At 40.3% G+C, this 24,788-nt stretch overlaps 1 protein-coding gene across 5 annotated transcripts in view; it reads right to left on the bottom strand.

Annotated features, from left to right (window-relative positions):
* The window catches only part of LOC117532127 (serine/threonine-protein phosphatase 2A 56 kDa regulatory subunit gamma isoform), a 70,021-nt gene that overhangs the window by 14,368 nt on the left and 30,865 nt on the right, over positions 1-24,788 (bottom strand). For all 5 annotated transcript variants that reach the window (XM_034195406.1, XM_034195405.1, XM_034195409.1 and 2 more), the window contains 2 exons: positions 9,934-10,133; positions 144-254 (listed from right to left, as the gene is read on the bottom strand). In XM_034195406.1, the coding sequence (XP_034051297.1) occupies positions 144-254; positions 9,934-10,133 (311 nt within the window). The remainder of the gene's footprint in view (positions 1-143; positions 255-9,933; positions 10,134-24,788) is intronic.

Consider the following 24,788-nt stretch of genomic DNA (forward strand, 5'->3'; position numbering starts at 1 on the left):
TTGTACAACATAAACTCGTGAAATTAAAGCTCTCCTATATTGAAATTAACCTATTTTAAAACTCATTTTATTTGCTCAACATTTATCTTTATGCATATATTGGAGACAATTAGAATATTCTAATTAGTATGACAATAATTAACCTGCAGATGTGGCCATGCAGCTTCAAGTGTGGGCTCGTCCTCCTCTGGATCAAACTCTGCACCGGTCGGGTTGGACGAAGGAGGCAACGTTCTGAACATGTTCACTGCAAACTGGGAGAACACAGAGGCATAATGTAAATGCTAATTCATGGAAAATATAGTTCAGAGTTTAATGTACTACTGATTTATATCGTTATGAGTGTTTTTTTAGTGATCTAGTGGTTAAGCGTTTGGCTTGACACCAGACGATCCTCAGTTCAAATCCCAGCCTGGCTGGAAAATCACTAAGGGCCCTTGGGCAAGGTCTTTAATCCCCTATTGCTTCCGGTGTGTAGTGAGCGCCTTGTATGGCAGCACCCTGACATCGGGGTGAATGCGAGGCATTATTGTAAAGCGCTTTGAGCATCTGATGCAGATGGAAAAGCGATATATAAATGCCAATATATACATAAAAAAGCTGATTTAACATCATCCCTTGATTCTTTATTTCCTCACTCCATAGTCACAAGATAACCTGCCTTTAATATTATATTAGGTTACATATTTGTATTTTTAAGGTTAGTTTTGTCATTCCAACTGGCCTTCAAAGGTTTATCCCAGAATAAGACAAGTGTGTTGCGTTTCTGGTCTCTCAGGGTCAACTGACTCTCCGGTGGGCTGCCATTCCCTGCTGGGCATTATCATGGGACAGAAACAGAGAGAGCTTTGTCTGAAGAGAGAGACTACAACCCCTGGCAAAAATTATGGAATCACCGGCCTCGGAGGATGTTCATTCAGTTGTTTAATTTTGTAGAAAAAAAGCAGATCACAGACATGACACAAAACTAAAGTAATTTCAAATGGCAACTTTCTGGCTTTAAGAAACACTATAAGAAATCAAGAAAAAAAAATGTGGCCGTCAGTAACAGTTACTTTTTTAGACCAAGCAGAGGGAAAAAAAATATGGACTCATTCAATTCTGAGGAATAAATTATGGAATCACCCTGTAAATTTTCATCCCCAAAACTAACACCTGCATCAAATCAGATCTGCTCGTTAGTCTGCATCTATAAAGGAGTATCACACCTTGGAGAGCTGTTGCACCAAGTGGACTGACATGAATCATGGCTCCAACACGAGAGATGTCAATTGAAACAAAGGAGAGGATTATCAAACTCTTAAAAGAGGGTAAATCATCACGCAATGTTGCAAAAGATGTTGGTTGTGCACAGTCAGCTGTGTCTAAACTCTGGACCAAATACAAACAACATGGGAAGGTTGCTAAAGGCAAACATACTGGTAGACCAAGGAAGACATCAAAGCGTCAAGACAGAAAACTTAAAGCAATATGTCTCAAAAATCGAAAATGCACAACAAAACAAATGAGGAACGAATGGGAGGAAACTGGAGTCAACTCTGTGACTGAACTGTAAGAAACCGCCTAAAGGAAATGTGATTTACATACAGAAAAGCTAAACGAAACCCATCAACACCTAAACAGAAGAAACAAGGTTACAATGGGCTAAGGAAAAGCAATCGTGGACTGTGGATGACTGGATGAAAGTCATATTCAGCGATGAATGTCGAATCTGCATTGGGCAAGGTGATGATGCTGGAACTTTTGTTTGGTGCCGTTCCAATGAGATTTATAAAGATGACTGCCTGAAGAGAACATGTACATTTCCACAGTCATTGATGATATGGGGATGCATGTCAGGTAAAGGCACTGGGGAGATGGCTGTCATTACATCATCAATAAATGCACAAGTTTACATTGATATTTTGGACACTTTTCTTATACCATCAATTGAAAGGATGTTTGAGGATGATGAAATCATTTCTCAAGATGATAACGCATCTTGCCATAGAGCAAAAACTGTGAAAACATTCCTTTCAAAAAGACACATAGGGTCAATGACATGGCCTGCAAATAGTCCGGATCTTAATCCAATTGAAAATCTTTGGTGGAAGTTGAAGAAAATGGTCCATGACAAGGCTCCAACCTGCAAAGCTGATCTGGCAACAGCAATCAGAGAAAGTTAGAGCCAGATTGATGAAGAGTACTGTTTGTCACTCATTACGTCCATGCCTCAGAGACTGCAAGCTGTTATAAAAGCCAGAGGTGGTGCAACAAAATACTAGTGATGTGTTGGAGTGTTCTTTTGTTTTTCATGATTCCATAATTTTTTCCTCAGAATTGAGTGATTCCATATTTTTTTCCCTCTGCTTGGTCTAAAAAAGTAACCGTTACTGACTGCCACAACTTTTTTCCTGATTTCTTATAGTGTTTCTTAAAGCCAGAAAGTTGCCATTTGAAATGACTTTAGTTTTGTGTCATGTCTGTGATCTGCTTTTTTCTACAAAATTAAACAACTGAATGAACATCCTCTGAGGCCGGTGATTCCATAATTTTTGCCAGGGGTTGTATAAGGTAAAGAGACTGTCTGGTCTTTGCTGCGCTGATTTCCTGAACAGGATGTGGAGGAGATTGTGCATCAACTCAACAATGGACACTGTAAATGTCAACTATAATTACTCTCAAGGAAATTAGCTGTTGGCTTTGATGATAAAACAAACATAACTGCATTAGTGCTAGTAAAGTGCAATCCTTCCCTCAATCCTCAATCTTATAGTTCTGTTTCCAAGTCTGATAAAGTATATGTGAGCACTAAAAATAGTGAGCAGGCGATCCGTCATCATCTAACAACTTTGTTGTGCTTGTGTTCACTCATGGTGTGATTTGGGCTTCTCAGAATAAATTTAATTAAAAATAAATCTCTCATTCATTTCTAAATGGATGCAAATGGAAGAGCTTTCATTAACCCTTTATCTACTGAGGCTATAAATGGACGATTGGTTATAATTTTTTATTATAGCAATAAAATTAAGAAATAATGTTCTATGTTTGTGTGCTTTGGTACCCTTTTCCCAGAGTACCTGAATTTCAATTATATTACACCTGATTAACTATTTATACACATTATTTGTAAGTTTTAGCATTTAAAATGAGAAAAAACACAAAAACGAACTTGATTTTTTTTCAGTTTTTTAGTGAAAAATGAGAGCAATGTAAAGGAAGTTTGGATTTCACATTTTTAACAGGAAGCTGTATGTGTTTACAATCAAAATAATTGTGTGTGTCCGGAACTTAGAAACAGTGCAAAAGTAAACATTTTACAAAGCGAAAATATGCAAAAAGTAACCAATTTTAAAGTGCAGAAGCAAACAATATGAACAACAACAAAGTGCAAAACTATTTATAAATATATGAATTATTATCTGTATTATTAAAATGTGCAATAAATCACTCATTTGATCACTCATTTTGTGCAAAATTATACAATATGAATAAAACAAAGTGTCAAACTATATACAAATATATAACCAAGAATCAAAATTAGATCTAAACTACATCAGTCCATTGTCAGTGTGGTACTGGTTGTAACAGTTTCTGTCTGGCTGAAGACAGAGGCTAATTTTACAAAGTTTGCACATCCAGCAGGTTGAACTCTTGCAAACCTTGCAAGAACGCCGCCCCTTTGTGGATCGCTGGCAAGTTGGGTTTCCACTGCTTGTTGGCACCGGGCAGTGGCTTGTGGCTGATGGACACATACCATCACACACACACCTTCACAAATGACACCAACACCCTGCCTTTTCCTCAAAAATTACTACATTTATGTTTGCTGTCTGTCTCTGTACTTTTCTGTCACTTTTGCGCTCTTTTTCATACTTGTCCCTCGTTTCAAAAGTCACAGAACGCACTTTACCGTAATATATGCAACATATAGCATACTGTTGGAAAGCACGGGTTCTTGGCTTGCTGTCAGTGTTGAAATTTTTCAGATTGAGGTCTTACATGAGAACTTACAGTAATGAGAATCAGCGGCGCACTAGTGTGAAACTTCTGTGTTTTTCCTCTGCGTGATGCGTCACAGGCTTACGTTTACTGTAATACACCATATATCATTGGAAAGCCCTTGGAGTTAGCTTAACAATGCACTTTGAATCATTCGGATTGGACAAACTATGGCGGAGTTACGGTAAAAAAATACGCATATGGAAAATATGGCGTGGGCGCCATCGCCGTAGATAAAGGGTTAACAGAGTAGGTTTTGCTCTATGGAGATCTTTTCTCCTTTTGAGATTTGCTGTAATTTAAAAATTAAACAGTGTTATTCCTTTGACACATTAAAATGCAAACTATGATCAAAACGGAGCATTGCTGCATCATTCAGACAGTTCAACAACTTTGTTGAGCCAAGTGGACGGCATTTGAGGATAACCCAGGCTAGGATCTGCAGACTAAATCGTTTTGTCAAGGCAACCATGAAGTAGTGCACTAAAGCTTACAAGAACAACAAAAATAATGTTTTTGAAGCAGACTTTGTGTTGAGGACATGACAAGCGACATCACTAGAGCTGAAACGATTAGTCGAGTAACTCGAATAATTCGATTACAAAAAATGTTCGAGGCAAATTCTGTGCCTTGAAGCTCTGTTTAACGCTGTAGTACATATGCCAGGCCTATGTGTGGCACTGTAACAGAAGACTAGAGCATGCACATAAACCGTGTAAGAGCTAATCAATTTAGCAACAAAAGCTACAGCTTTCCAACGCAACATACAGAGTAAAATAAAGCCTTTTAAGAAAAGACTGTCCACGCTCATCATCTAATACACGGTCCGCTCTCCGTGGGGAGTGGCTATTTGCCCGGCGGCCAGCTCCTGTCTCTCTCTGCCCGGTGTGAGGGGCTCAGCACTCCCCTCACACCGGGAGAGTCACAGCTCCGTCCCCAGCAACACTGACAAAGTCTCTGAAAGAAGATCCTCTCAGCAAAAGTCCACTCGTTCTTCTGTGTTTTGCTCAGACTCGCACTGAGTGTTTCGCTTTTTAATTTTCGCTTTTTGGGGCAACACACAACGCTTTACAAACACTGTAATTTAAATAAAATAACCAGAAGCACTCGGAGAGCGTAAACCTCCGCCAAGGCCACAGGGTCACTGACTGGCAAAGAGACTTATTCCACGTCGTTTCACACATCTACCGTCATGTTTTAGATTCAGTGGTTAACCCTCTGGGATCCAAGCGCATTTTTTGGACAGTTCACCTGCCTGGCATAAATGTTTTATTATTGCTGTTAACAGCTCTCCCTGCATCCCACAATCAAGTTTTATGTCTCTTTTTTTCAGGACAACCTGTACTTTCAAAATATATATGCTATAATTGTGTTTTATAAGTGTAATAATGGTTTACAATCAGAAATAAGGAAAAAGTAAAGCGAAAAATAATTTTCCACACACATTTATTCAAAACACACAGCAAACTATAATAAACTGTTTTGACACTTTATAAAGTTAATTTGGGCTCTTGTGTGAAAGACTGTGCAACAAAAAGGTTCAAACAATAAACACAAATGCATATTTTGAACAATATATACAAAATGGTCTATGCGTTTTGTTTGTCTTCATCTCAAAGCAATTTGTCTGCTATTACACAAAGGTCACATCACAAACCTCAACAACCCCTGTCAAAAATTATGGAATCACCGGCCTCGGAGGATGTTCATTCAGTTATTTAATTTTGTAGAAAAAAAGCAGATCACAGACATGACACAAAACTAAAGTCATTTCAAATGGCAACTTTCTGGCTTTAAGAAACACTAAGAAATCAGGGGAAAAAAAATTGTGGCAGTCAGTAACGGTTACTTTTTTAGACCAAGCAGAGGGAAAAAAATATGGAGTCACTCAATTCTGAGGAACAAATTATGGAATCATGAAAAACAAAAGAACGCTCCAACACATCACTAGTATTTTGTTGCACCACCTCTGGCTTTTCTAACAGCTTGCAGTCTCTGAGGCATGGACGTAATGAGTGACAAACAGTACTCTTCATCAATCTGGCTCTAACTTTCTCTGATTGCTGTTGCCAGATCAGCTTTGCAGGTTGGAGCCTTGTCATGGACCATTTTCTTCAACTTCCACCAAAGATTTTCAATTGGATTAAGATCTGGACTATTTGCAGGCCATAACATTGACCCTATGTGTCTTTTTGCAAGGAATGTTTTCACAGTTTTTGCTCTATGGCAAGATGCATTATCATCTTGAGAAATGATTTCATCATCCCCAAACATCCTTTCAATTGATGGGATAAGAAAAGTGTCCAAAATATCAATGTAAACTTGTGCATTTATTGATGATGTAATGACAGCCATCTCCCCAGTGCCTTTACCTGACATGCAGCCCCATATCATCAATGACTGTGGAAATTTATATGTTCTCTTCAGGCAGTCATCTTTATAAATCTCATTGGAACGGCACCAAACAAAAGTTCCAGCATCATCACCTTGCCCAATGCAGATTCGAGATTCATCACTGAATATGACTTTCATCCAGTCATCCACAGTCCACGATTGCTTTTCCTTAGCCCATTGTAACCTTGTTTTTTTCTGTTTAGGTGTTAATGATGGCTTTCGTTTAGCTTTTCTGTATGTAAATCCCATTTCCTTTAGGCGGTTTCTTACAGTTCGGTCACAGACATTGACTCCAGTTTCTTCCCATTCGTTCCTCATTTGTTTTGTTGTGTTGTGCATTTTCGATTTTGAAGACATATTGCATTAAGTTTTCGGTCTTGACGCTTTGATGTCTTCCTTGGTCTACCAGTATGTTTGCCTTTAACAACCTTCCCATGCTGTTTGTATTTGGTCCAGAGTTTAGACACAGCTGACTGTGCACAACCAACATCTTTTGCAACATTGCGTGATTTACCCTATTTTAAGAGTTTGATAATCCTCTCCTTTGTTTCAATTGACATCTCTCGTGTTGGAGCCATGATTCATGTCAGTCCAGTTGGTGCAACAGCTCTCCAAGGTGTGATCACTCCTTTTTAGATGCAGACTAACGAGCAGATCTGAGTTGATGCTGGTGTTAGTTTTGGGGATGAAAATTTACAGGGTGATTCCATAATTTATTCCTCAGAATTGAGTGAGTCCATATTTTTTTCCCCTCTGCTTGGTCTAAAAAAGTAACCGTTACTGACTGCCAAAATTTTTTTTCCTGATTTCTTATAGTGTTTCTTAAAGCCAGAAAGTTGCCATTTGAAATGACTTTGGTTTTGTGTCATGTCTGTGATCTGCTTTTTTTCTACAAAATTAAACAACTGAATGAACATCCTCCGAGGCCGGTGATTCCATAATTATTGCCAGGGGTTGTACTAGGGGAGCTACGACCACGACCTTTGCACCCCCCCCCCCCCCCCAAGGACTAAACCAACTTTTTTAGGCTCCTTAGATGACCCCAAAACACAATCAGGATGTTCCCAAAAATAAAAACTGGCCTCAAGCCAGTTCTGATTTGATGCAGGTGTTAGTTTTGGGGATGAAAATTTACAGGGTGATTCCATAATTTATTCCTCAGAATTGAGTGATTCCATATTTTCTTCCCTCTGCTTGGTCTAAAAAAGTAACCGTTACTGACTGCCACAATTTTTTTTCCCCGATTTCTTATAGACCCTGTGCAATAACGTCACTGGGTACCGCCCCCCCGCCGTGTTGGAGGACAAGCAAACACTCCAACATGGCGGACGATGTAGAAAGAAGCGTTAAAGAGAGTGAATATCAAGCTAATTTACGCGCGGAGGATAAAGTTACATACAAAGAAAAGTTAAAAATCACTCTGGGGAAAAAAGAAAAAAAAAAAAAAAGCGCGCACCAAACATTAAAAAGCACACGCACACACGTGACAAACACGTGGAAAAAAGCGCGCACCAAACACATTAAAAAGCACACGCACACACGCGCCAAACACTCAGAAAAAAAGTGCGCACCAAACACATTAAAAACACATTAAAGCACACACGCGCCAAACACTCGGAAAAAAAGCGCGCACCAAACATTAAAAACACATTAAAAAGCACACGCACACACGCGCCAAACACTCGGAAAAAAAGCGCGCACCAAACACATTAAAAAGCACACGCACACACACAGTGTGGTTACTCAACTGCATGTAGATATTATGACAATTTTGCATATTCTAGGATTTATAAGTGAAATAAATACTGTACATGAAACACACTAGTTAAATAGGGAGACCGACCTCTAATGAAATTATCCGAACAGATCCGTAGATTGGCCAAACTGGACTCGGATGTAAGGTCACTTCTAGCTATCCGTGCTAGCCAGATTGCTCGCCTCTTTGAAGACAGTTCTCGCGTATTTTCTCCTTGATGCTCGATAATTGGCGGTAACCTGAAGAAACTGTGATTAGTTTCCCTGTTCTTACGATTACTACAGCCGATTATACCACAAAAACTCAGCATTTTATCGCAAATATCTGCAGCTAGCTAGTGTGCGTCTGTAGTGTGTGCGTCTTGTTTGTCCTCCAACAAGGCGGAACAGAAGTTTCGTGACGTCATTTGCACAGGGTCTATAGTGTTTCTTAAAGCCAGATAGTTACCATTTGAAATGACTTTAGTTTTGTGTCATGTCTGTGATCTGCTTTTTTTCTACAAAATTAACTGAATGAACTTCCTCCGAGGCCGGCGATTCCATAATTTTTGCCAGTGGTTGTAATTCTCTGAAGCTGACTGTGTGTTTGATCTCTCCTGCTCTGAAAGCAACATTCACACTTCGAGGCTCATTCAGTCTGAGGAGTGGCCCCTTCCCCCTCATTCCATTGATATGGTAAACAGTGCTTTACGCCGGAGCGAGAAAGCTTGCCAGAGGCTTATACAGTAACATTCACAGGAAAACTAGTGGAGCAATCCTGATACTCACACACTGTTTCACCACGTAAGATTGTATGAGAGGCTTTCCATCTGCTCACTTTCACTGTGCGTAATGGCGCAGGGCGCATTGGTGCAGCCAGGGGGCCATTCAAACGGGCCAACTAGTAACACATCATTCCTAAAAACAATCTTTGGTGTGTCACGTGAGGTGAATGTGCCCTATGACTGGATTTTGGAACACCATGTGACGGTGAACCAATTCCGATTGGACACTCACATTGCTCACATCATCACACAGCTATGAGGAGTACAAAGATGGTGGACGGTGGTTCGAAAGTCCACAGAGTTAGCTTTTCAGCAAAAAAAAAAAGTTTATCTCATATCATTAAAAAGTTATTTATAATTTAGCAAAGCTTGGTCTCAGCCATCGTATATAACGGCGTTGGCCCCAAAGGGTTAAACCCTTAGATCTTCAGCAAATGTATTTATAAAAAGAGAAATTGTTAGCTGATTACGTTATTGACGCTAACTTTTTGGTTAGCTGTGCCCACCACTGCTGTGAGGCAACAGTGCTAACCACTAAGCCACCGTGCTGCCGATGTGACATTCATGTTTGAGTTATTTCTTATGTAGAATTTCTGTATATCACTCATCCCTACCCCACAGGTACAACACATTTCGTCTAAAGAAAACATGTTCATGTCATTGCACAGATTAATAAATACAACTGACACCTGCAAATATGGCCAGATCAGACACGTGTTGTGCTAAGTAGGACATGTAGAGTGCAACACAAAACAACCAGCAAAAAATAAAATGTTTTCAAAATCCTGTCAGATAGTATAGGTTAATGAAGTAGAGAGAGATGAAGGTTAGCAGGACTGCACAATGATACAGACACAGAAGGCTTGGTCAAATAGCAGGTCAAGTCTATACCGGTCACACGTAGCACCAGAACCACATACTAACACAGGAACCATGGCTTTCAGCCCCACTGTTAAAGAGGCGGTATTTTCAACAGTGGGTTCAACCTTCATCCCGAGCTTCAATTTAGCCAACAAACATAATCCTCAGATATACTGACCATGTGCACAACCTCTGGATAGATGGGTTCTGTGATAACGTTCCTGTTGTGGGTGATGTACTCCACCATTTCACTCAGCGCCGCCCGCTTCACTTCCTTCCATTTTAGGTCACTCAGTGGGTCCGACAGAAAGTCAAAAAGAACGCAGCACTGCCGTAGCTTCTGGATGAAGAGTTTTTCCTGCTCTGTAGGGGCCACATCTGAGGAGACAGAGGGAAAATGTGAGGCAGAAAAAAGGTAAACTAAGCGCAGAATAGAGTCAAAGGACAAATGAAAGAAGTGCTGTGAGTAAATACAGCTGCTGAGAAAACAGCAGCCATGTCCAAGAGGGGCAGGACACAAAAGAAAGAAGGGGACAGCTAAGTGTCAAGGATAAGAGTTAAAACAGAATGATAAAGAAATATGAGGCAGCCAGTCACTAATAGAGACAGCAACAAACAGGAAATTAAACTGTGTTGCACCTAGAGCTGAAACAATTAGTAGGGCTGTCACGATTAGGAATTTCTGGAGACGAATAATTGTCCGATAAATAATTGTGATTGACGAATATATTGTCTTTTTTCTTTTTTCCCCCCTTCTTTATATTCTACTATTGTAGTATAATTACACAACTCTGGAAGAACGTTTCGCTTCTGCGAGTGGAGAAACTGGGAATGGTGCAACATTTTTATTTTTATTTTCATTTTACATACAGTCCCAACTTTTTCTGATTTGTGGTTGTTTCTGTTGCATTTCTGAAATTGTTTCTTCTCATCAGTCACGTTTTGTGCTTAAACACTACATTAAGCTCTGATTGAAGATTGAACAAATAAATACCTTTGGAAAATAACAGCTGTTAAAGTTCAGAGTTCTCACCTGCTTTTTGTGATCTGTGTGTCTGAACATCACCACAGCTTCTTCATGTCAAGGTTTTTTTTTGTGTGGCTCAGTTCATTCATATATTCTCATTTTTAAATATGTTTTTAAAGCTATTTGACCATTTATTTCATCTCATAAATTCAGCATACCACGTGCACATGGTGTGAACAGGACGGTAACGGCAGAATCACACCTTTAGAGAAAGTTCAGAGAGAAGTAAAAGCTTCACGTTTTGTTTTTTTAACATGTTCACTCGGGTTAAAATCCTCTCTCTGCTCCGCGCTTGCTGCGCCCTGATGGTTCTCAGAGTGTAACATGTTGTGCTTCCATTCAGGAATTTCCCTCACGCACCCCCTCCCTCGCAGTCTGCAGCCTATTGACTCTGCGCGTGCACACACACGCACACAGCTCCGCATTTTAGACGGCTTTTGAAGAAGACGGCCACTGTTTTAATCGGCCGTCTTATCCAAACGGCAGGACGGATCGCTCCTCAGCCTCCATGTTATTGTCCCGCCTTAAGATGAGAGCGAAGCTGCAGCATAATAACGTCAGATTCTGAGTCGTTTTATGCTTTGTGGATAAAATAAATAATTCACGGTAATCGCGAATATGAAAAATAATTGCGAATATGAAAAATAATCGCGATTGACGAATATTGTAATAATTGTGACAGCCCTAACAGTTGAGTAACTTGAATAATTTGATTACAAAAAATGTTCAAGGCAAATTCTGTGCCTTGAAGCTTTGATTAACATTGTAATACATATCCCAGACATGTGTGTGGCACTGTAACATCCCCAGGAAAAAAAACAAACAAAAAAAAAGAACAAGACTAGAACATGCGCTAATCCATTTAAGCACAAAAGCTACCGCTTTCCAACACGACAGAGTAAATTAAAGCATTTTAGGAGAAAGATGGTCCACGGTGATCATCTGAAATAGCTTACTGCACATTTAAAGGGAAGCAGCGTGTTTGTAAAAAAAAAACAAAAAACAAAAACAAACAGTTTCATCCACTGCCTGCTCGCCGTGGGGAGTGACTATAGACAGATATCCGATGACGTCACGGAGTTCCCACAATTCCACAGTCCGCCACGTTGTGAGTCAACTTTCTTTGTCAATGATCTCTATATAATAGATCAGTGACGTCGCCACGATAATGTTGATGTTAAAGCAGGATAAAAATAGCAAGAAGGAAAAACCCAATATATCGTGACTAGGGATGGGTATCGAGAACCGGTTCCTTTCGGGTATCGTTAAGAAATGATTCGATCCACCGACATCAACAAGCGTTGTGCTTAACGATTCTGTTATCGGTCCTTCAGAGTGGCCGTTGTTTGGGGGGTGTTTGTCAGGAAAATTATCATTTCTCTACATTGATTACAGACCCTGCAGCGGGTCCTTTATCAACTTTTCTGCAGCGCGGCTTTGCTTTGAACCTTGAACCAATCGAAGCAGTGGTTCGCAGCTTGAAGCAATGCTTCTTTCTTTCGCTTAATTTTCCTCCGCTAAAACCCTAAAGAGCATACGTCTGTGAGTATTATTTACCTTTTCTATGTTAAACCGACCTGTTATGGTCTTCTGAAACAGTTGATAGATGTATTTTATAACTTAAAAACGGGAGCGATGCTAACGCGTTAGCATGTCTATGGCATTTTCAATGTTAAAAGTTAGCATTAAGCTGTTGCAGCTGTCATCACGTTCGGGTGCATTTGTTTTCAAATTGTAATATTTCTTAAATGTATTTTTGTTTATATATTAATCTAATGATTATTATATACAATTTTAGAGAAAGAGAAAAAGAACCTGAATAGAAACAACAGAAAATATAAAAGCAACTAACAATGAACATAAATAAATAAATACATACAGAAATAAATAAGTGTTTCCTGTGAACACCTAGTGACTCTTACACCTTCCTTTCATCCCTGTCTTAAGTTTAATGACAGTTTGTTTCAGTCAAACCATATTTTCAATTTGTTAATTTCTTCAGTGATTTCCTCCAGAACCATCTGCCAAACTGGAAAACTGCTGCATCGTACTAAGAGCAGAATACTACTGGAATGAATTTGAATAAGTTTTTTTTTTCCCCCTCACTAAATGGATGCTGCACTCACTACAGTTTATCAATAGTGCCAGATTACATTTCAGAGCTTCTAGAATTGAAACATTTTCGTGTGGGTGATGTTAGGGGGTAATTTTGGGTTTCAGGTTTTTTTGTTTTTCATCACTTTCATCCCTGAATATGTCAATCGTGAGTCACGTTTGTGCGGATTAAAGTTACTAACTGGGACTCCTGTCTTGTTGGGAGAAAGAAACGAGAATCATCCTCCGTTCTGTTCACACAGCTCCAAACGTTGCACGGCTCTCTGACGAGTCAAGTTAGAATGATAGAATCCAGTCTGAATTAATAACCTCAAAGTGAAACACTTTTATTTTTATTTATGTCCAGAGATCAAGGACACAGTGACCAATTTCATATTTTTATTTACTTTAAGACTCAATGAAATACATAGAAAACCTGTAAAGCCTACTTTTAGTACAAAATTCATGAGGTATCGATAAGGGAATCGATAAGGCATCGGATAAATAAGCAGAATCAATAATAGCATTGATAGATAACATCTTATCAATACCCATCCCTAATCGTGACACATTGAATCCCATTTGCAAAGCGAGGTATTTACATAAAATTGCTGAAATTGCCAATAAGGACCCGTACACGATCAGAAAAGAAGAACAGTGCTCGGACGAGGAAGCGTTCCCAGACAGACGAGGATTACCTTGCCAGATCTTGTCAACTATTTGGTATACGGTGTTAGTGTGTACACATTATGGCCCAGTCACATGGCACACGACAATTCCTGAACGAAGGGAAAAAGTAAAAAAAAAAAAACATCACAATTCATTGAGACAAGGTGGATGAAAGAGCTTTTATCACCGAACAGTCTTGCGAAGCAAGAGCGCAAAAGGGACGAAAGAGGAACTTAAGAAAACCGAAGCTAACGATCTTGACGCTTTAAATGAAACACGCCTTGAGCCACAGCTGGAGCAGTGTGTGTCTGCATCTCTGAGTTCCAGGACTCGGTACTGGGACGGAGCTCAGAGCGCCAGAGTCCTGGAGAAACTGCAAACAGAAGCTGTGGAGATCTGTGTCCACGTCGGTGGATGACCACCTGCTGTTTCCTCGTCCAGAACAAAAGTGGATCATCTCCTTCATCATCAGAATCCTCACTGTCTGTCGACATGCTGCACACTCTGTCTCTCCAATTAAAAAAAAAAGAAGAAAAAAAAGTGTGCTGTGCTGCATCACTGTATTATGTTCTAAGCCATATATATTGATTTATAACACAAAACTGTCAAAAAGGAGAATAAATGTGTAAAGATGATTGAATATATCAGAGCAGTAAATTAATCAGTGCATGTGAACGCGCACACTGACTCACATGTGGTTATTCCACCAGCTGATCACTGATCCACAACGTGAATTCTTCCTTCCAGAACAGCTCTTTATATCATTTTGATTCGTTCTACCGGTTGCCACATGTACAGAAGGACTGGATTATCATTCCTACACTCATATTGTTATATCTAATACAAAATAGTAGGAACACGCAGGAGTTGCATCTGCCGCTGATGCTGCATTCAAGTACCGTTGGAAATTACACAACTTTGTTGTTTCAAATTCAACAGTTGCTTGGGGCAAAATAATTAATTATATCCACACAAAAAATTAATTCTGGCCTATGTAAGGTGCCTGAGCCCATTGAAGCTCCCCCCCACACAGATAAAAAGAAATCCAAGCAAGCAGGCTGTTTGTCCTGTAATTTCCAACGGTACGTGAAGTAGCAGCAGCCTCAGCGCTCACAGACCGGCTTCTGCACTGTGTGAAAACGTTCAGCTGCTCCAACGAAGTCAAATTAAACAATAACGTTACAAAAACTAAACAAACGATTAAAAAAAAACATCAAGAATGACAGCAAAACAAAACAGACAAATTGAGGTTTTCGTTGCCCTTCGTTCAAATTTTTCAACAGTTTAAAAATCCTGACAAAGGTCCATGCACAAGTTTACATTGATATTTTGGACACTTTTCTTATCCCATCAATTGAAAGGATGTTTGGGGATGATGAAATCATTTTTCAAGATGATAATGCATCTTGCCATAGAGCAAAAACTGAAAACATTCCTTGCAAAAAGACACATAGGGTCAATGTCATGGCCTGCAAATAGTCCGGATCTTAATCCAATTGAAAATCTTTGGTGGAACTTGAAGAAAATGTTCCATGACAAGGCTCCAGCCTGCAAAGCTGATCTGGCAACAGCAATTTGAGAAAGTTGGAGCCAGATTGATGAAGAGTACTGTTTGTCACTCATTAAGTCCATGCCTCAGAGACTGCAAGCTGTTATAAAAGCCAGAGGTGGAGCAACAAAATTCTAGTGATGTGTTGGAGCATTCTTTTGTTTTTCATGATTCCATAATTTTTTCCTCAGAATTGAGTGATTCCATATTTTTTCCCCCTGCTTGGTCTAAAAAAGTAACCGTTACTGACTGCCACAATTTTTTTCTTGATTTCTTATAGTGTTTCTTAAAGCCAGAAAGTTGCCATTTGAAATGACTTTAGTTTTGTGTCATGTCTGTGATCTGCTTTTTTTCTACAAAATTAAACAACTAAATGAACATCCTCCGAGGCCGGTGATTACATAATTTTTGCCAGGGGTTGTATTAGGGATGTGAATCGTTCAACAACTCATGATTCAATTCAATCCCGATTCTTGGGGTGACGATTCGATTCAGAATCGACTTTCGATTCAGAGAGCTCTGAGAAATAGTTATATTACTTAAAAATGTTTATGTTTAAGAAAATGCAGCTTTACAAGGTTACTCAAGTGATTCTAGGTGTAAATTTACTTATCTGCTTTGCTCATTCGGAGTTGGCTGGCAGTTTAGCGAAGCGCTGGTCAGTAGTCGGCAGATACCGCTACTCCGCTCCTTTTAGCTCCGGGTCATAGCGTAGCATGTGGGCTTGCGGAGTTGAAGTGTTTCCGAAGTACTTGACTTTCATTTTGCAGATTTTGCACACTGCATAAGTCATATCAAGCTCCTTCTTACGCAGCAAATAATAAAATCCAAAATGCGCCCAAACATTTGCCTTCAGCAAAGACGGTGCTGGCTGAATTAGCTCTTCGTCCACCATGCTAAGCTACAGCCACTGAACTCTGCAGCTCACGAGTGTTTGAAGCACGCCGGACTACCCCCCTCGCGGGGATGCTGTAGTACGGAAGCTGTTGCCTGACAAACGGTACACGCAGCGAGTAAGCAAGAAAATGTTTTAAAAAAAATGCTTTTTAAAAATCGATTCTTGGACATTTTGGACGTGAATCGATTTTTTCCGACACCCCTAATATATATATATATATATATAAACATGTTTTCCTCCACTAGCCGCCACCTCCGCAGATGAAGCGAAAGGACGCACACTTTAAATGTCATGTTTAATGATTAGAAAAAAGCTTAAAAATCTGCATGATGGCACAGCAACATTGTGCCACTGCTTAGAGAAAGCCCTGCCACTACTGATACTGTTTAAAAACACAAAAGGTACTTTTTATTCAATTACTCGATTAATTGATAAAATAATCGATAGAATATTCGATTCCAAAAATATTCAATAGCTGCAGCCCTAGTTTCAGGTAAGTTATGTGATTGTTGGCAGATGTTTCTTGCAATTTACTCATCCGTCCATTAATGCTGGCCACCGATTGGCTGAAAGCTGCTGTCTGTATGCAGAATGACCGTTTCATTCACACACAGAAAAATATAAAATATGACCTGTTCATTTCAGTCCAATTCACCATCAGACGGACATGAATCCATATAAAGCTCTTGATTTTTGAAAAGGACCTTGGAAAAAATCCTTTAATTCATGGCTGGAAACGCAGCTTTTTAAAGCAAGTCCCTCTGTGTTTTTTCCAGCTGCAGGTGCGTTTCTCAGAGGATGCCCATGTCGCGCTCTGATCACACAGAAGCACTGTGATGAATTAACTTTTGTGATCATTAGATGACCTGATCAATCGATCAGGGTGATCACACCTGATTAATACACTGTTTAAACATTTAAAGTGCCATGGCTGTCGGCGATCACAACACCAACAGATCACACAGCATGTCATTCTGATCACACCTGATCGCGGTTGATTGGCGCTTTACATGTTTTCATTACTCAGGACTGATCAGCTGAGCTGCTGTCACAGCCCTCCATTCATTCATGGCAGCATTTTCCACAGCCTGTCCACTCATCAGCATTCTGTACACAATGAAAAAGGTCCACCATGATACAAAATTAAAATAAAAAATAAAATAATGTTTTATTCTGTTTCTGACGTGCACCACACGTTGCAGTACCGACCATTAACTATATGGATTTGAATGACGTGCGATTACACCAATCATGCTTGAACCCTCTTGCGCATGCGTGAGTTTTTTCACGCGTCGGTGGCGTCATTTCCTTGTCAGCAGGCCTTGAGTGAGATGTGGTCCAGCCCTCTCGGCTGAATTCCTTTGTTTCACCCGCTGCTCGAGATGGCGCGCGTTGCTTTATCAAAGTTTTTTCTGGACCTGTGAGGAATATCCGAGTGGACACTATTCGAGAAATTTAGCTGGTTTTCGGTGAAACGTTTAACGCCTGATGAGAGATTATGGGGTGTTTCTGTCGCTGTAAGGACTTCCCACGGAGCGGGACGTCACGCAGCGTTTCCAGGCGCCGTCGTCGGCCTGTTTCGAGCTGAAAACATCCTAATTTAAGGCTTAATTCACCCAGGACGTCGTGAGAGAACAGAAGATTCAGAAGAGGTCGGCATGAGGACTTTATGCGGACATTCCACTGTTTAAGGACAGTTTGTAATGAAAGACGTGCGCGCAAATTCGCCGAGTCGTTTCTGTGACGACTCGGCGAATCTGTGTGCGCGGCGACAGGAAAAACACCTCCGTGTTGAAAACCATTTGTAAAATTCAGGCGGCTTTTGATGGCTTTCAACAAGTGAGTAACTGAGAAATTGTTTAACAGCTTGGGCATGTTCCAACTTGCCCGTTAAGGTTTCCAACGGAGGTGTTTTTCCTGTCGCGACCCCCCGCAGTCGGGTCTGGCCCGACATGGGACTGGCCCGACATGCGACTCTGCCCGCTCGTTCTTTCATTACAAAATGTTCAAATAAACTCCTCATGCCGACTTCTTCTGAAAGTTCTCTGTTCTCTGACGACTTCCTGGGTCAACAGAGCCTGAAATGGGGAAGTTTGCAACTTGAAACGGCGAGACGCTGCCTCGAAGCGCAGATCGCCATCAGGCGTCGTGGGCTGTCCTTAAAGCAACACTACAAGACCAAAATCTCTCGTCAGCCGTTAAAATTTTTACCGAAAACCAGCTGAATTTATCGAATGGTGTCCACTCAGTTGTGCCTTACAGTTTTTGAAAAAATTTTGATCAAACAAAGCAGCAGTCTCTGAGCCATTCCTAAACAATGAAAAATCGACGAGAGGGTGGGCGACTCCTCACTCAAAGACTGCCCACAGGCGAATGACGTAACCGACAGGCGTGAAAAAACTCTCGCATGCCCACGAGGGTTCAAGCATGTCTGATGTAATCACACGTGATTCAAATCCATATGGTTTTTGAAAAAAATAATAAGGTCGGATACTTTTCTAACAGACCTCGTACGACAGCATGCCGTTTTTAAACGGTCGGCATACGCTGGCTAAATAGTCAAGGTGTGACAGGGCCTTTACTCCCTGGCTTTCAACTTCGCATGAGGCTCTGTTTTTCTTTTAGTGTTTTAAGAACAGTTGTTTTAAAAACAATGAAACAACTGTTCTTAGTTATTTGATTGCTTTTAATTGTTTTATGTCTGTATGTACAGCACTGTTTTCAACTGCGGTTGTTTTAAAGTGCTATATAAATAATGTTGAGTTTTGTTAAAAGATTATGACCGTGTTTGGGACTTTATTCTTCATTTATTTTTTGTGCGTTCGTTTTGGTTTGTGTAATGTTTACGAAGGCAACACAGCCGAACTGTTCCTGTAATTTTAGAAATATAATTCAGAAATAAACTGTGACTATTAATACTGCGACTTACTGCTTTTGATAAAGATGATGACCGTGTTTGGGACTTTATTTTTCGTGCATTTGCTTCATTTTTGTGATCCTCGGAATGCACGGCTTGTATGACTTGACCTTTGAACACAAAGGCTATGGGATAGAAGGATAACACACAAAGACCTTCTTGAAACTAAGTAAACTTAGGCGAGAAGCGAAGTGTCCTACTGAGAAATAATGGAGATTTAGCAAGAACACACAGGCACACAGAGTTGTGCAGGGTCACAAGTCAGCCAATTTATCTTGATTACTGTAGAAGCTACGAATTCCAGAGCTGAGCGCCTAAATAAATGAGCTGTTATTACTGGTAATTTCAATAAAGCTTTTGACAGCCATCAGGGCAGTCACTGCAACAACAAGCAAACACAATGGAAAACACAATTAACAAGAGCAAGCTTCATCCAAAACACAGTCTATCCCCATTCATCATCAAAAACGTACTCTCATGTGAGTAAATGAATGTTTTTGATGTTTATGTACAGGATTTTACAGTTTATATACAACCCCTGGCAAAAATTATGGAATCACCGGCCTCGGAGGATGTTCATTCAGTTGTTTAATTTTGTAGAAAAAAAGCAGATCACAGACATGACACAAAACTAAAGTCATTTCAAATGGCAACTTTCTGGCTTTAAGAAACACTATAAGAAATCAAGAAAAAAGATTGTGGCAGTCAGTAACTGTTACTTTTTTCAGACCAAGCAGAGGAAAAAAATATGGAATCACTCAATTCTGAGGAAAAAATTATGGAATCACCCTGTAAATTTTCATCCCCAAAACTAACACCTGCATCAAATCAGATCTGCTCCTTGATATTTATCCTATGCCATGACATTGACCCTATGTGTCTTTTTTGCAAGGAATGTTTTCAGTTTTTGCTCTATGGCAAGATGCATTATCATCTTGAAAAATGATTTCATCATCCCCAAACATCCTTTCAATTGTCCAAAATATCAACATAAACTTGTGCATTTATTGATGATGTAATGACAGCCATCTCCCCAGTGCCTTTACCTGACATGCAGCCCCATATCATCAATGACTGTGGAAATTTACATGTTCTCTTCAGGCAGTCATCTTTATAAATCCCATTGGAACGGCACCAAACAAAAGTTCCAGCATCATCACCTTGCCCAATGCAGATTCGAGATTCATCACTGAATATGACTTTCATCCAGTCATCCACAGTCCACAATTGCTTTTCCTTAGCCCATTGTAACCTTGTTTTTTTCTGTTTAGGTGTTAATGATGGCTTTCGTTTAGCTTTTCTGTATGTAAATCCCATTTCCTTTAGGCGGTTTCTTACAGTTCGGTGACAGACGTTGACTCCAGTTTCCTCCCATTCGTTCATTTGTTTTGTTGTGCATTTTTCGATTTTTGAGACATATTGCTTTAAGTTTTCTGTCTTGACGCTTTGATGTCTTCCTTGGTCTACCAGTATGTTTGCCTTTAACAACCTTCCCATGTTGTTTGTATTTGGTCCAGAGTTTAGACACAGCTGACTGAACAACCAACATCTTTTGCAACATTGCGTGATGATTTACCCTCTTTTAAGAGTTTGATAATCCTCTCCTTTGTTTCAATTGACATCTCTCGTGTTGGAGCCATGATTCATGTCAGTCCACTTGGTGCAACAGCTCTCCAAAGTGTGATCACTCCTTTTTAGATGCAGACTAACGAGCAGATCTGATTTGATGCAGGTGCTAATTTTGGGGATGAAAATTTACAGGGTGATTCCATAATTTATTCCTCAGAATTGAGTGATTCCATATTTTTTTCCTCTGCTTGGTCTAAAAAAGTAACCGTTACTGACTGCCACAATCTTTTTTTCTTGATTTCTTATAGTGTTTCTTAAAGCCAGAAAGTTGACATTTGAAATGACTTTAGTTTTGTGTCATGTCTGTGATCTGCTTTTTTTCTACAAAATTAAACTGAATGAACATCCTCTGAGGCCGGTGATTCCATAATTTTTGCCAGGGGTTGTATCAAGACAGCATTTTTTCAAACCAGCCAGATTGGTCCTTGTTGCGGGAGATTCAATTCAATTAATTTGTACAGCACAAGTCATAACAAGGTGCAACACAAAGCAACGTTTATACCTCACCCACCTCAAGAGCTAGCACACTGGCAACAGCAGTTGGTGGAGCGGAGAGATGACTGCCTCACAGTGGGCTACGCTTAGCCTCAAGTTGGAGGTCAAATCCACTTACCGCTAAGAAAACTTAATTTGCATGTTTTGATGCTTGTATTTTTTTTTTTTTGTATTTATGTTTATTTCCTTTAATCTGTGGATGGATAAAGAAGTGATGGAAAAGAGGATAAAGAGAGAGATCCTACCTGGAGAAGTTAAAATCAAAATGCTAAGCAGTATTTGGAACAGAGCATGTGGGTGGGGCGGGAGGGAGAATGGCTCAGCATATTTGGGGGGGTTAACATGAAGCATCACCTCTCTCTCGCTCTGTCTGACTCACTCCACTGTAGCATACTGGAGCGGTACGGATGCACTCGGAACATATGTCTGAAGCACAACTGACCCCGAATGCATCTGCGTATTACTAAGCATGTAACTGTTCCTAGCGATAACCCACACGGGCACATTTGGGCATGTGCACATTCAAATATGTTTTCTTTTTCTTGATGGTGAAACTGGAGAGCTTCTTAACAGGACCCCAACTGTCACCCTGTGTTCAGTATTTGTCAATAGGGCAGCACAGTCTCATTTGAACCCCTACATGATATGGCGGGATTTGACCAGTTCCAGGGACAGCCTGCCAGTGCGCAATACAAACAGCATCACTTAACATGGAAAAATGGTGTACTGTCTTGTTTTCGGCTGCTATCACCAAAGGAGTGGTGAAAAGTACAGGGGTTTTTTTTTCCCCCAGTTCCCAGTGGAGAAGGGAAGACAAGGCAAATGGGAGGAGGTCGTGTTGGTAAGTGTTAGCCTACAGACCTAGCCAGAGTAGCTGCGGTGTATTGCCTGCACAACCGCCTCAGCATGTTTGAGCTCTGGCTCATAAACAAACGCAACAGATGCCCGCTTTCCACTACATCGTCACTTTGCCGTGTAATTTGCCCAAAAACTCAGAGAAAGTGCTGTGTTTCTGATGGGGACAGACGAGGGCTGTCACTGGATGTAGGATTATTGCATAGCATATATATACATATATAGATAAAATAAATATTTTAAACCTTTAGTTCCCACCCTCAAGTGATACTGCACAGCCCAATAAACATGTGTGACGTTGTGAATATCACACACGGTCAGACACAGTGTTGCCAGATATGAAATATGCAACTATCGTACCAAAACCTCAAAATTATCGTATTTTGGGATAAATTATCGTACACAAACAAAACGCATACAATGTAGCTATTTTAGCGCTTTTTTTTTTAATTTCCAAAGAATTTTATGTCACATTTTTAAACAGTAATTCACAAGATCCCTATAGTAATGGGGAAACTATGGCACAAAAAGAACACAAATGCACTACCAGACTAGAAAGATTTATTTTTCTGTGAAGGAACACAAATGTGTTAATTACCAGACTAGAAACAGTCGAATTCAACCTCGAGGTCGCTGTCGTCATCCGATGCCATGGCCACTTGTGCAGATTTTGTTGAACACAGAAAAAATGTTGACACCTCCATAAGGAACTTGAACTTTTTTTTTTTTTTTTATTTGCTCTTGTGTTTTGTTCCTTTGTTATTGCATTTGCTGAAATAAAGTTTCGAAAAAAAAAAAAAAAAAAGATGATGTTGGTTGGGGAATCTTCCTGTCACGGCAGAGATTGGATGGGAACTCATTACTTTGTATGGAGAGGGGGTGGGCTTTCAAATGACTTTGTCCCGGGCCGGCCAAAGTTCGCAGCAGCCCTGTGTGTGGTGTGTCTTTGATGCCACCTGAGTGCAACGCCTGCAAAATGATTCTTGGGTGTCAGAGAGAGATGCGTGTTTGGGCAAGCAGCTGAAATTATCATACATTTTGGATTTTTTCCCATTATTGATCGTACACTGTACAGAGGGCAAAACTAATCGTACAAATACGATAATTGTCGTACATCTGGCAACACTGGTCAGACACTGCACACCTATCTTTTTACTCAGGGGTCGAAATTTTTTAACCTACTTGCATTGGTGCTAGTAACAAAAATTTACTTGCACCAAAAAAAAAAGTTACTTGCACAACCAAAAGTCAGTCTTATATCAACCTTAAAACTCCTCCTCTGATGTGTCAGCCTCTTCCTGTCTGGGTCCGTAAAGCCCCTTTCACACCGGGGCTGCTCCCGGTTGCATCATGTGTTGTCATGATGACGCAGCGTGGAAGCAACTCAGTGCCGAGATAATGCAGCTTGACGCCACAACAGCGGGAGGGGCGCAAAGGATGGAGCAAATCGGACGCCAAAATTAAACATGTTTAATTTTTGTTTGCGTCCTGTGCTTGATGCAGAAATTAAGTGGTTTCAGCTCAAGTCAGAGCAAAGCGACACATCTTTTGTTTTTTTCTCGCTGCCTCTACAAGTGTTTTAATTATTACACACGACAACACAGAGACAATGACAGAAGTCAAACATACGACACTCCACACTTACGGTACTGGCAAATAACACAACCAAACTATTTACAGAAATTTGCATATTCAGAGGACAGGGAGGTGTTTGGTAGTCCGGCATGTGTGCTCAATTCCACGTTGATTGGGATGTACAAAAGGAACATGCTTGGATCCATGCATATGAACCCATTGATACATCTAAATTTTTTGTGCTTACGCCAGTTTCTGGGTTTTGGAGCATGCCATGTTTCAGTAGGAAATCCACACAAGTCTTTGTACATGAGGCCCCAGAAGTTACCTTGATGCAATATGTGATGCCGACGTGCATGAAATGTCTTTAAGTCACTCCAGTGGTGTTATCGGGTTACCAAATCTGTGTTTTTCATTTTAGAAGTGTTTAATTTTCACCATCTTTTGCACAATATATGGAAAAATCTTAGATTTACACAGAAAGGCTGCTGTTTCAGAGCATTTTCCACTATGTTGGATTAGGAGCCAGAGCAGGGGAGATGATGGTCTTGTGGTCAAAGCGTTGGGCTTGAGACCAGAGGACCCTCGGTTCATATCTCGGCCTGACCGGAAAATACCTAAGGGCCCTTGGGCAAGGTCTTTAATCCCCTAGTTGCTCCTGATGTGTAGTGAGTACCTTGTATGGCAGCACACTCACATTGGGGTGAATGTGAGGCATTATTTGTAAAGCGCTTTGAGCACCTGATGCAAATGGAAAGTGCTATATAAATGCAGTCTATATACCATTTAGAGAGAGACCAGCAATGCTCTTAAATCTCTTAAGCTTCAAAGTTAAATTAACTTTAATAATTTCAGGGTTCTTGCCAGCGCAGCTGAGCATAGTGGACCCCTATGCTGTGATTTGGGCCCCAATGTTGTGATTTAACCAGCATAGGGGGGCTTTTCTGTTTTTTTTTTTTTTTTCTTTCTTTTTAAAGTACGTGTTGCACGTTCTGTAATGTTCCAGTTAACACACAAAGTGACCCTCAAAATGCAAGAAATAGTGTTTCCAGGGGTTATAAATTTAAACATTTTCTCAGGGTGCTGCCCCCGGACCCTCCTGCAATACTTGTGTCTGCAACACTCATTGTGTGGGTATGCCCCCCTCCCCCGCCGTGAAAAAAAAAAAAAAAAAATCATAGTGAGAATCCTGAGTGTGTTGAATTGATGATCAAGTGATTCCCAAATCTTTCATTGGATGAAGGGTTGCAGGGCTGTACGCTTAGCTTTTTCACTAGGAGCACAGGTGCTCCTAAATGAAAAAAATTAGGAGCACAGATAAAAAT

This window comes from Thalassophryne amazonica, chromosome 19, assembly GCF_902500255.1.
Source record: "Thalassophryne amazonica chromosome 19, fThaAma1.1, whole genome shotgun sequence".
Classification (NCBI taxonomy): domain Eukaryota; kingdom Metazoa; phylum Chordata; class Actinopteri; order Batrachoidiformes; family Batrachoididae; genus Thalassophryne; species Thalassophryne amazonica.